At 46.4% G+C, this 13,454-nt stretch overlaps 1 protein-coding gene across 2 annotated transcripts in view; it reads left to right on the top strand.

Annotated features, from left to right (window-relative positions):
* Positions 1 to 13,454, top strand: part of ALPK3 (alpha kinase 3) — a 42,038-nt gene that overhangs the window by 22,719 nt on the left and 5,865 nt on the right. For both annotated transcript variants that reach the window (XM_016151679.2, XM_036231896.1), the window contains 5 exons: positions 6,960 to 9,081; positions 9,713 to 9,860; positions 10,254 to 10,381; positions 10,512 to 10,547; positions 12,809 to 13,089. In XM_016151679.2, the coding sequence (XP_016007165.2) occupies positions 6,960 to 9,081; positions 9,713 to 9,860; positions 10,254 to 10,381; positions 10,512 to 10,547; positions 12,809 to 13,089 (2,715 nt within the window). The remainder of the gene's footprint in view (positions 1 to 6,959; positions 9,082 to 9,712; positions 9,861 to 10,253; positions 10,382 to 10,511; positions 10,548 to 12,808; positions 13,090 to 13,454) is intronic.

Genomic DNA, 13,454 nt, shown 5'->3' with positions numbered 1-13,454 from the left:
ATACTTTTCTTATTCTCATACTTCCAGAACATCTTAAAAACACCTTATTTTTCTAATTATGAAAGAAACACATAGCCATAGTAGAAAATAATTGAGGGAAGCCCTAAAAATTCAAAAGAGAAAGTAAAAATTCACTTATTCTACCATAAAGAGACATCTTGGTGTATCTAACAGCCTTTCCGCATATGTAGTTTTATCGGTTTTTAAATTTAATTTGTGCTGTTATTCTGATCAAATTTTACATCCTGCCTTCTTTCTTCTCATGATTTCATGAGCATTTTCTCATGGTTTCTAATAATTATCTGAAAAACTTCATTTTTAATGGGTGTATATGATGCCGTGGTATGCATATTTTAACCATTTCTTCCATAGTGTTTATGCTTCCCTAGTCTAAGGTTAGTTAAAAATGCATCTGTATTGTTTGAATTACTTCATTTTACTTTTAAATTAATCCAGAATTAATTTGGCTGTGTAAAAAGCATCAGTCTCTAGCTCAATTTTTGGTTAATAAATAGGTAATTTCCCTGATTATCATTTGTGCAGTATTCAAACTTTATTAGTTTGTAATAGTTTCTTAATATACTAATTTTTATACACACTAAAGTTTATTTTAGTTCCTATACATATGTTTATCATAATCCATTAATCTGTTTATTGACTTTTACAATAGAAGGATCTTGTTTTAATTATTATATCTTAATTTTTGGCAGAGCAACCCTCTTATACTTCTTTTAAAGCTTTTCTTAGCTATTCTCTCTTATTTATTTCTCTAGGAAAATTTTAGAACCATTGTTTGAAATTCTCCAAACTTCCAGATAACATTGTTTTCTACTTTGTATCTTTATAGTCACCATTTAAAAAAAATAAGTTTTAAAATGATGAATTATTTTTAACAAGATCAAAAGCCTGTTAAATCCTTTCATAGAAAAATTAAAGTCAGATTTGCACTTCAAATGTTCTTTTAGCAGCTTTATTGAGGTATAATTTATATACTGTAACATTCACTTATTTACATCGCACAGGTCCATGTGTACAATGCAGAGTCATGCAGTCGTTGTCACAGTCCAGTGTCCATCACTGTGAAAGGTCCCCATTCTGTTTTGCAGTTAATCCTTGTTCCCACTCCCAGATCCAGGTGATGACTGAGCTGCTCCATCTCTGTACCATTGGTATTTTGTTTGGGATTGCGTTAAGTATAAGAATTAATTTGGAAAAATCAGTATCAGTATTTATCTCTCTCATTTGGGAGCATGGTGTTTATTTCAATAATTCACATCTGTCTTATCTTTTTTAAGTATGATTGTGTACTTCATATAGGCTTAGCATGTCTCTTGCTAGGATACTTTAAGAGTTTCTGCTTCTGGAATATGATGCCTCTGCCCTCCTAGTCTGTCTTGATTTCCTTTCCTGGAAATAAGAGGGTCTCTGGTAGCTCAAGTGAGGCTTTCATCTTGGATATGGATGAAGAGCAGATGCTAGAACAGAGGCCTCTTGGGTTAAGGATGTCCAGAGACCCTCCCCTCAAACCCAGCCATACTGTTCAGACAGCTCTCTCCCTCTGGAGAAGCAGTCTTGCCTAAAGGTACTTAGTGAGTGGGAACTAGCCATCAGTACCCTCAAAGGCTGCTTTTTAGTGCTTCAACATGACATCTTTGTGGCTGCCTCAGATCTCTAGATCTTCTAGTATTCCCTGGGAGTGTGGCGACATCTGCCCAAATCTTCATAGGGGACAGCGGAGGTGTGGGAGAGCTCAGCTGAATGCCTTGAGACCTCAGAGTGTCTTTTTTTGAGAAACCCTCTAAGTCCTGAAGATAGCACTCCAATATATGGGCACTCCCCTTCCGTAATAAGTGCTGCTTGTTCTTGAGAGAAGGCATGAGTAAGTGTTTTCTGATAGCATTGAAGGGAGGGGGCTTGAGGAGAGACATGATCTTTGCCTAAAGGAGTTACCAGTGAATCAGGAGACTAGACTCACACCAGACCATAAGACCATAAGAGCAGAGGATTTGGGCGAAATGCATAGTCCAGCTATTTGATGACTTTGATAAGCAGACAGTAGCAGACAGATCGGGGAAGAAGACCAGGATTCAAAGTACCACTGCACTGGCAGTGTTTACCTTTTCCTTTTTTCTTTGGTCTTCTAGTATTCCCTGGCCTGCTCTCAGTGCAATTGGGAACTCAGAAGTAAACATCAGCATGGACAGAGAGAGCTTCAGGAAAAGCCAATATTAGATCAGGCTCTAATAGGAAGGGATCTCTGGCAGTGGCAGCAGAGGCCACAGATGTCTAAAGCTTTGAGGTGGGAAATCTTCCATTCGAAATAGTTGTGGTACCAAGAGGGTAGGATGAACCCCTGTTGCTTTTTTTCCCTCCTGGGTCTCTTCCTTGGCCCAGAGCACAGGATCATGTATGAAAGTATGTGACGGAGAAGGATAAATGAAGGCCCAGCTATCTGGCCAGAAAGACTGAAAACGTACAGGGGAAATCATGGAGAGGGAGAAATTTGAGAAAGTGACTTCATAAGCTGTTTATAAATTTCTGGGCTTATTCCCAAGCTGTTCATGCATGAATCTGGTTCTGAACAGCCTATCAAAAATGTTGAAAATGGAGCTAAGAGACTATTTCATCCAAGTCTCAGACTGGCCACTGGGTGGCACACACATAGGACACAGATGATAGCACTGCAAAGGCTTTGAAACAGAACGGACTTTTCAACTGTAGTCTCAGATGGCTGAATGGAACTCGAACAAAACCAAGTAGATTGTCTTCTAAGTAAGACAAAGTATCCACATTCTCCACAGAATTTATACAAGAAACAGAATCTCATTTAAAATGTTCAGGATACAGTAAAAATGGCTTAGCATATGAAAAATAGGAAAACATCAGTTTACATGGCAAAAGACAGTTAAAGAATACCAATGTCAAGATGGCAGAAATGTAGGGATTATCTGACTTTAAAGCAGGTACTGTAAAAATGTGAGTTTCAAAGGAAGAAGATTCCAGGTCCTTGAAATTGCCCTGCTCCATCCCTGTTAAGCTTCTGGTTTTATTCCCTCCCCGCTAAAGCAAGCACTCCAGGACCATGCCCCTTAGAGGGTTACACGCTTGTCATCAGTACTTGTCATTCGGTGGGTCATTCCTGTGAATCTCCTATGTGCTTGGGCCTGTGAAGGATGCAAAGGTGAATCAGACTAGGTCCTTAATTTCTGAGAATTTATGGGGACCATGGAAAGACAGGATGGCAAGTTAATATTCTTTGTAATGAAGATGCTTATAGAGAACCTACTAGGTTCACCCTAGCTACATAATTTTTACTTTTAGGAAATACATGACATTTCTCATATTTTCAGTTTCAGATGTTGACACACACACCCCATAGTGTTAGGTCAGTGGTTATACAGGAAGTATTCAGTCAGTTATGTATCATATAGTTATTGAACACCACCTCTAACCCTGAGCCTGTGCCCAGCAGTCCTCAGAGGAGAAGAGGTCACAGATTAGCAGGTGACATGTGCATGAAACAAGTAACTACCACACAGAATGAGGGTATAGAATTAGGTACATTTGCCATGGGTGCATGGGGTAGGAAGCCAGTAATGTTTTTTGGAGAGTAGAGGAGGGAACTCAGAAGTCGTCATAGAAGAGAAGAAACTTGAGTGAGGTCTTCGAGGAAGAGAAGGAGTCCTTCAGGTGGTCAAGGAGAAAGGTGAGAATATCCAGCAGAGAAAAAAGCAAAGTGGTTATAAAATAGCACAGCGGTCATTACAGTAAGTTAGTGTCATAGGGCGGAGGGACCCAAGAGATGAACCTGAAAAGAGAGACCTGGGACCCTTGCCAAAGGACAGGCCTCATTGATCACACAAGGGTTTATTTATTTATTTCCATTTTAAACTGAATTTCGTTGAGTGTGTGCCATGTGCATGTGGTGTAAAATTTAAAAAGTATAAAAGATGTATAGAGAATATTAAATCTTTTCCCCATGTCTCCACCCAACAACCCAGTTCCTCTTCCTGAAGTCAGCTGAGCATCTTACCAGGGCTGTTTTCTGTGCATTTACAAATACGTGTGTGTGTCCATATATTTTTCACATAAAAGTGGCATATGATACTTTCTACTACATACCTAGCTTTTTCGTATATTTAGAATGTCGTTGTACCATAATTCATTGGATCAGTCCTGTGTCATGGAATTTAGGTAATTTCTAGTCTTGCTGTTATAAACTACACTGCAGTAAACATCCTTGTAAGTCCACTTGCACATTAAAGTATATCTGCAGGATAAATTCTTTGGAATGGAATTGTTGGTCAAAGGATAGAATCGGGCCTCATGGCGACCACATCTGCGTCCCTGTGGGTTTCTCTCTCTCCTGCTCTTTCCTGTCAGTCTATCTACCCACTCTAACATTTTTAGTTTTACTATTTTTAAATAAAGCCCAGTTGCTGTGCACAAAGGCCATGTCGATGCCTGCTTCACCATCCCTAGGCCCACAGAGAGTGTTCTTAAACTTTTTGCTTTTTAGGCTAGGGCTTTAGCTCTTATTCTCTAAGTGATGATAAGCCACTAGGAGGTTTTTAAGCGGAGAAGTGTCACAATCAGATTTGTGTTTGAAAAGATCACTTGGGCTGCAGTGAGGACACAAGTTTAGCAGAGACAATGAGTAGAGTCACGGGTATCAATTAGGAGGCTTTGCAGTCGTCCAGGCAAGGCAGGATTGTTGGCCGCTTGGATTAGGTAGTTGGCAGTGGAGACAGAGGGGAGGGGATGGACACTGAGATGCGGAGGAAGTGGGTTCAGTCAGATTCAGCGACTGATCAGGCTGGGCGTGAGGGGAGTGAAGATAGCTTTGGCCAAAAGTTCCGTTTTTCTGAGCCTGTGTGCAAAGTCAGAATTTCCTTTGTAAATTTATACCTCTCCTGTCCATATCAGTATTTCTAATATATATCAGAAATCTAAAGAAGGTTCTAGTATATTACTAATCACTATTGTTGGCTCTAAGCATTTTTGTCTGTTAATGCCTTACTGGTTGTCAGAGAAGCTGGAGGAGCGTTTTTATTAAAATTCTTCAGTCAGTTGGACTTAACATTTGATGGCTCTTGATAGTCACCAAACTCTTCTGTTTTTCCCATGTTCATACCATTCATTCAAAATTTCATAGCAAAGTATAAAAGTATAAAGTCGTTAAATTACCTACTCAATTTAAATATATTTTAATTATATATTTTTAAAAGTCATTATATAATCTGTTTGCTTTGGTTTTTTGTGTGGTTCTTCTGATATTTAGATGTATTTGTGTATAGCAATTTATAATTTAAATTTTATATTAATACTATTATTCAGTCAGTATCTTTCAATTTTTTTTATGATGAGCAGTGATAGTTTCCACTTCCCCATTTTTTTTCCCCTTACATTTTCTATCTCTTGTTAGCACAAAGTTTTGTTTCTGAGTGATTCTCTTTATATAGTTACATACCCTGTATTTCTGTTACCCGGTGTTTTAGCTTCGAGTAATTAATGTCTTTGGTTCCGGGCTTGTATAAGTGACACAATCCCAGAGTTTACTCCACTTGTCACCTTCTTCCTCTCCCCCTTTTGTCCTAGTCTTATGTCTGCATTGTCAGGCATAAAACACTGATATTCTGATCTGCCACACTGAGCTCTTATGGTTTTAGTTTGGTTCTACAGGTAAGTATAGATTTCATACTCACCCTCAGTTCTTGGTTTCCCTAATCATCTTTTGGCTGACCAGTTTGTTCTCTAGTAGTTTCCTCAAGCAGGGCTCATGGGAATGATATTCCTCAACTCCTTGTATGTTCATAAACAATTTTCTTAGCAATTTCCGGGAGGTTTCTTCAGGAGTGTATTTTTGATGGTGTGTTTACAGATCTGCATCTAGGGGGCTGTCCCACTTTTCTTCCCCTGTCGCCTTGGACCCCTTCTTTGATGTCTTCTCTTGATTTCCACCCAGCCCTTCAGGATCCTATAGTTTTTGTTATAAGTGGGGTTTTGAGGCTTATCACCCTAGGATGAGTCCTGTATCAACAGTAACTGTTTTGCTGACACATTCTGAGATCTACTGAACAGTGTCACTATTCATCTGCTGAACTGTTTCACTATTTATTTCTCCCATACAGCTTTTGTCACAGCTCAGTCCCCAAGTTTTGCATCTATGTACTTGCTTTTGACAACTCTGACCTATTTTTTGAGACTGTGGGGTTTTTTTGTTTCCAGTTGTACTAACAGTGGAATTTGCTATTTTTTTTCTTATTTACTATATTGGTTTTGATTATATTCAGGAGGAAAAGAAGCAAATTACTATCTTCTAGCACAGGAAGTCCTTTAATTATGTTTAAATGGGTGACATTAGAGTATAATAGCAAAGAACATGGGATTTGGAGCGAGGCACACCTGGCTTCTAAACTAAACTCTGCCACTTACTAGCTGATAACAGACAAATCAGAGCACCAGTGCTGTTATCGCTAAAAGGAGATACTTCTCACAAATATTTCATATTGTGAAGAGTCAGGTTTTATATATAAGTAATCTCACTTCACCCATATTTCTATCCAGGCAATTTGGTACCACAAGAGAGGGACAGACCGATCGCTCGGAAGCTATGGGAAGAAGAGACTCTCCTTCAAATGGCAGGGGCGTGGGGTGGGATAACACATGAGCAGGGCCTTTCAGGAGATGCAGGATTTCTTCATGGAGACGTGGGAAGGGCCAGACTGGACATGGACGCTGGGTATTCCTGATTCCCTGGAATCAGGGGTTGGAGTCGGAGGGCTTGACACTTTGTTACATGTCCTTTTCCTCCCAACCCCACACGGGCCTGAGAAACCATGTGGCAGGATTCACATCAGGACAGTTCTGGATAAGGTCAGAGGAGGCTGGGATGGCAGACTGGAGAGAGATCCTGAGGCGCATGAGCTAAGCTCTTCCTTTCGTCCATATATTCTCAGGTCCTGGAGTCCCAGACGACCACGACTCTTACCACCTCAGCCAGCAGCAGTGCTGCTAGAGCCTCTGCTGGCGGCAGCACCCCCAGAAGTCAGGGTGTCATCGAGCCCATGGATGCAGAAACCCAGGAAAGTAGAGCATATGCTGACAGGAAACTTGGGGACGAGAAGAATACAGAGGCAGATGGGAAGATGCAGGTGGATGGCAAGCCTCAGGGAGATGGAATGCAAACAGCCCTGAGGATGCAGGCAGACAAGACACAGGTGAATGTTGTGACACAAGAAAGCAAGAGGCTAGTATCAGACAGGAGATCCCAGGAGAATGTGATGGCACAAGGAAGGACAGGGACAAAGTTAGGAAGGACACAGGCAAGTGAGAGGACACAGGAAGACAGGAAGACACAAGCACATGCAACGACACAGGAAGATGGAAGGAAACAGGAAGGCAAGGGGACACAGTCAGAGGGGAGCGTACCCATAGCCGTTAAAGATCAGTCAGAGAAGGAGTCGGTGACCCGCCTTGGCCCACAGCCCAGAGCCCCTGAACTCCCTCCTTCAGAGGGTCCCAGGTCTCCTCAAAGTATTGAATACTTTGAGCAGACCCCAGAAGGGTCCTATGTCCCAGAAAAACCTGGTTTCATGCTCAGATCTGAACAAGCATCAGTAACAGCTTCTGGGAACCAAGAGGAAACTGTGCTGGGTCCCCAGGCACGGGGCCTCATGCTCCCAGCACAGCTGCCTCCTGAGTGTAGCTTAATGGGAGGAGAGAGATATCAGGGCCAGGAGTGGTCAGGCCCAGTCAAGGACAAGCCAGAGGATGGCCTGTTCCAGTGCCCCAAGGAGGAGCAGCTGGGCGAGGTGCTGTCTGTGGATCTGGGCAGCTGTCCTCCCACTGGCTCAAGTGCAGAGGCGCCCATTCTGCCTTCTCTTCCTGGGATTGATCTAACTGACACCTCACAGCTGGGGTCGCCCAGAACCCCGGCTTCTCAGCACATGAGTACTACCTTCCTGCCCTCTGGGGACCAGGCCTTGATGAGTTCTGTTCCTGCACTGCACCTGGGGCTGGGGACCCCCACCCAGAGTCACCCACCAGAAGCCATGGAAGCCAGCAATGAGGGGGCCTGCACCAACATGCCCGTTGTGGAAGAGAAGCCCCCGGGCCCCCGGAGCTGTGACCCTGGCCTCATAGATTCCCTGAAGAACTACTTGCTTCTGCTGCTGAAGCTGTCCAGCCCAGAGACAAGTGGAGGGGGCACAGAGTCCCAGGGGGATGCTGCGCCCGGGGGCCCAGCGCCCTCGGCCAAGCTGGCCCCAACTGTGGAAGTGGCCGGTCTGAGTCCGCGCACATCTCGGCGCATCCTGGAGCGCGTGGAGAATGACCACCTGGTGCAGAGCGCACAGACCCTCCTGCTCAGCCCCTGCACCTCCCGCCGCCTCACCAGCCTCCTGGACCGCGAAGTGCAGGCTGGCCGCCAAGCTCTGGCTGCTGCCCGTGTCCCTGGCCCCAGTCCCCTCACCGTCCCAGCTATTGTGGTAGGCCAGGAGGAGGGCCCTGGGCTGGCTTCAGAAGCAGAAGCGTCGGGGGCGGGAGAAGCTCCCCTTGAAGGGCTTGGTCTCCTGAGCCCCTCCCAGGAGAGCAGTGCTGGTGAGCTGCTGGCTGAGGCAGGTGGGCAGACAGCCCCTGGTCAGGGGCCACTGTCAACAGAGAGCAGAACCCAGGAACCCTTTCGAGAAGTCCCAGGGGAGGTGCTGGTGGGTCTCCCTGCAGCTACCCCTGAGGAACTGGCTCTGGGGGCCCGGCGGAAGAGGTTTCTCCCTAAGGTCAGAGCAGCAGGAGACGGGGAGGCCACCAAGCCTGAAGAAAGGGAGAGCCCCACGGTCTCCCCCCGGGGTCCCAGGAAGGGCCTTTCGCCTGGATCTCCAGGGACTCCCGGGCGGGAGAAACGCTCCCCTACCCAGGGTCGAAAGGCAGGCCTGCTGGAGGTGCCACAGGCAGAGGAGGAGCCAGCCGCGGGAGACCTGGGCTCCAGCCCCAAGGCCAGTGAGCTGAGTGCGGAGCCAGCCCTGGATGAAGACAAGCAGGAAACTCCAGCCAAGCCAAAGAAAGCCAAGGACCTGCTGAAAGGTGAGTGGTGGTGAGCGGTGGAGACAGGTTCAGCATTGCGAAGAGGGCTGTCCATCAGAGGGCATTGGAGTGGCACATGCCTGCAAGGGGTTACAGAGAACCTTCTAAAGGTATTTTCACGTCACGATCCCACAGGCTTCAGGACCTGAAAGGCCTGCCTCTTGCCCTGTCTCTGCCACTCGGGTTTGGTACTAACACCAACTTCATAACATTGGGAGGGTTAGATGAGGTAGAGGAAATGAAGTGCTTAGCACAGGGCCTGGCTGCAACAGCATCCTCATCACTGTCGAGTGGTAGGGACGAGAGTCAAACACGGGTCCCTAGAGTTAGGGGCCTGGCACACAAATGGAAATTCCTCTCTTGTCTGCTGCCTACGCCCCCAGCTGGGGTGCTTTCCCTGGCCTGGGGAGGGAGTACAGTGGTGGGTTCTTTCCAGCTAGTGTATGTGCCTTGGGGGTCAGGGCAGACGCCTCAGAGATACAGGTGGGGAACAACTAGGGTATGTGAAGGAGTGGGTTTGTGTGGACACTTGAGTCCTCTTTTCTCTTAGCCTTTCCCGCCAGAGACACCTAGGGGTCTGGCCAAGATGGAGTGGAGGGCGCAATCCTCTTACCTGCACCTCTGCACCCAGCCCCACAGGTGATCCGCAAGATTCGGGTGGAGCAGTTTCCTGATGCCTCGGGCAGCCTGAAGCTGTGGTGCCAGTTTTTTAACATTCTCAGTGACTCAGTCTTGACATGGGCCAAGGATCAGCGCTCAGTGGGCGAGGTGGGCAGGAGGTAAGCCAGCTGGACGCCACCTCCCCTGACTTGGCTCCCCGATTACAGCAGTCACTGTGTTGGACATTGTCCTAACACTTTGGGTCTGTCACCTCACTTAATCCTCACAGTGACCCCCCCCCCAAGGGAGATTCTAGCATTCCCATAGTAGGGAAAAGGAAATTGAGGCTCACAAGTATTAAGTTACGTGCCCAAAGGCACAGCTAGTGAGTGTCAGGACTGCAAACCAGACCTGTGTGATCCAGGACCAGCTCTTGACCGCCGTACCTTGCCGCCTGCCCCAGAGCTCCCAGCAGCCTCTGGGAGTGGGGTCCGAGGAGCCTCAGGACTGCAGTCTGGCCCTGGCCGTGCCATGGTGATGGCCCTCACGGGAAGGGTCTCCACTCTCCGCAGCGCAGGGGACGAGGGGCCGGCGGCCCTGGCCATCGTGCAGGCGGCCCCTGTGGACTGTGGTGTGTACCGATGCACCATCCAAAACGAGCATGGCTCAGCCTCCACGGACTTCTGCCTCAGCCCTGAGGGTGAGTGTACCCCCGGGGTCGGCCCGGCCTGGTTCCTGAGGGAGGGCAACTGTCGCCTGTACAGAGATGGCGCCCTCTCTGGGCAGACCAGCCTGAGGGCAACTGCTTTCTCTCCTTTTTATCCACACAGTTTTGTCAGGATTCGTCTCCAGAGAAGAAGGTGAAGGTATGGAGCCCCTTGTGGGAGAAGCGGGTCACCTTCATTCCTGCCCTGCCATCTACAGGGGGACCTTCTCCGAGGACTGGGAATTTGTTCCAAAGGCTGCGTTCTCCTTCACCAACAGATACCCTTTGCCGCCTAGTTAAGGAGAGGCTTAGGGAGGAGGGTACAACAGGGCTATTTCAGAAGATGGCGGGGGAAGTTAATTTAGCGTGTACCCTTTGCTCATGACAGAGCCCTTGACCGAGGGCAGGTCAGGCTGCCAGGGCACATCTTAACCCTGCCAGCTCCCTCCCCGAGTTTCTCACAGTGGTGCGTGTGTTAGAGTCACGTGGGGAGCCTGCTAAAAATGCAGTGTCGTGGGCCCTACTGCAGCTCTTCCTAATCACCGTCTCTGGGGAAGGACCTAGGAGAATTGCATTTCCAGTAGGCTCCCTGATGACTGTGATGTACCCCAACATTTGATAGCATTTTAAAGGCTCAGACATTAGAGGAAGAGTCTGTTGCTCCTGCAAGAGATGCGCTAAGGATTAGGACTGCGGAGGCAGCTGGTGAGGGAAACATTCCGAGAGCGTCATTTGCCAACTAACACATTCAGTCCTTCATTTGATCACTCATTTAATCATTCATTCAACAAGTGCCTTTTGTTCAGTTATCAAATCAAATTTAATCAACATCAGATCAAACTTCACACTTAAAGCTCAGTACAGGCATACTTTGTTTTATTGTGTTTCAAAGAGATTGCATTTTTCACAAATTGAAGGCAACACCTTCTAACCAGCAAAAAGGTTACGACTCACTCTATTGCGACACTCGCTTTGTTGCAGTGGGCGGTGTGGAACCGAACCTGCAGTGCCTCTGAGGTCTGCCTGTAGTGATTTATTAGCATCATCAGACATCCATCCCCATTCTTCCAGTTGTCTCATAAGCAGTGGTTCATTTGAATTATAAACCAGTCGTTGCTTCGGACTGACACGTCTCTGGAGTTTCACTGTTACATAACAGTTCTCCCTCACTTGTTTTCCCTCTGTGTCGTTTATTTGTTGAAGTCACTTGATGTGTAGAATTTCTTACATTCAAATTTTGTTGATTATATCGCCATTTAACGCGTTCCTCCATCCATCCGTATGCTTTCTCTAAACTGGTAGTCATATCGAGAGATTCGGTCAGATTCCAGTATAATTTTTTTTAAGCAAGAACACTTCACATGTGTGCAGTGTACTTCCTTTTGCATCTTGTTTGCTGGAACATAACGCCTGATTGTTTTACTTTTAGTAACATTGAGATTGATCAGTGAGTTTATTCAGTTGTCTTCTGTCTGTCTGATCCATCCCTTTTAAAAAAAAAAATACCTGTTTGATACACCTTTATCAAGAGGTTATCTTGGGGTCAGCAGTCACCAGTTATTGCCTAAATCCATTATTTAGTTAGAGTTCGCAACATTTATTTTAATTCTGTCATTTCTTCATTCATTAGGTGAAATTTTTCTGTGTGGGAGAACTGGTTATTTGGTTACCCTGAGTTGGTGCCTTAGTATCCTCCAAAGGTCACCGGTGAGGTGGTTGTGTGTGTGTGTGTGTGTGTGTGTGTATTGGGAAGGGAAATTTTCTTCAGTTACAATTATGAACATACAGATTTTTGACATTTTTGATACATTGTAGAAATTATTAATTTTTGTTGGTAAGATTGTCTGATTTTGGCTAGTGGAAGCCCCTGCAGAAGGTTGGCTCCTGTGTCCTTTTGACAAGCCTCCAGCCGTTTTCAGTCACTTCTTTCCTTTCTGGTCTGATAAGATATTTCATGTCCTTCCTGTCCTAGGCCTCAAATCAGCCATTTCTTCAGGGAGCTCTGGTTCTTTTCAGTGGGAAATGGTAATGATCACAATTTGAGTTCTAGGGGTGCTCACTGCTGCTGGATTTGATCAAAACACCTAATTCAAAAACAGAGTAATTCTGCTATTTTGTATTGATTGCCACTTCCTCAGAAAACCCCTGCCTGCCGTAGACCTGGCTGCATCCTTACTAGGTGATGGGCACACTCGAGCATTGTTACATGCTGGGGATCTATCAGCTGCAGTTTCTGCCCTTGGAGGCTCACAGTGTGGTAGGGGACCCACAGTGTGTATATACCAAAGAATAGTGATAGATAGAGAGTGAGCACACCTGGGTGGCAGGTGGGAGACTGTTCCTGCCATTTCTATCCCTATAGACCCCACATCAATGAGGCAGGAACTTAGAGTTTTCCATGTTTTTCCTGTTCCCCTTCAGTTGGAGAAGAGATCGAGATGACCCCTATGGTGTTTGCCAAGGGTCTGGCTGACTCTGGCTGCTGGGGGGACAAGCTCTTTGGGCGCCTGGCAAGTGAGGAGCTACGAGGGAGTGGACACACGTATGGCCTTCGGAAAGCTTTCCAGGCCAAGGTCATCTATGGGCTGGAGCCCATCTTTGAGTCAGGCTGCACGTGCATCATCAAGGTGTCCAGCCTGCTGGTGTTTGGGCCCAGCTGTGAGACTTCTCTCCTGGGCAGAAACTATGATGTCACCATTCAGGTACTATGTCCCATCCCCATGCCCATCCTCCGCTTTCACCACCTCCCTTTTCTCAGGCTAGGCCGCGTTGGCAAGCCTGGTATGGGAGCAGAAACCATTTCAGCCTCACCCTTGTGAGGCTCCTGGGTGATCCCTGAGGAGAGCCTGCAGTGTGATCCAGGCTACATCTTTGGGGCCTTAGTTTTCAAACTAAATTTTTGTAGCAGAAACCTTTCCCACTGTGCTCGACGTATCTTGCACATGAGATAAAGGGAAATGGCTGTAGGTGGGGTGGCATGTACTTTGCTTGCTGTCCACAACGTGGTCCCTGCGGCACTGCCACCTGTCACCAGGGCACCAGGAAATGCTGTTAGGAAATCATTTTG

Source organism: Rousettus aegyptiacus, unplaced genomic scaffold (genome assembly GCF_014176215.1).
Source record: "Rousettus aegyptiacus isolate mRouAeg1 unplaced genomic scaffold, mRouAeg1.p scaffold_m13_p_14, whole genome shotgun sequence".
In the NCBI taxonomy this organism is placed as follows: Eukaryota; Metazoa; Chordata; class Mammalia; order Chiroptera; family Pteropodidae; genus Rousettus; species Rousettus aegyptiacus.
Note: the sequence above shows the minus strand (reverse complement) of the source record. Positions and strands in the feature narration are given on the sequence as shown.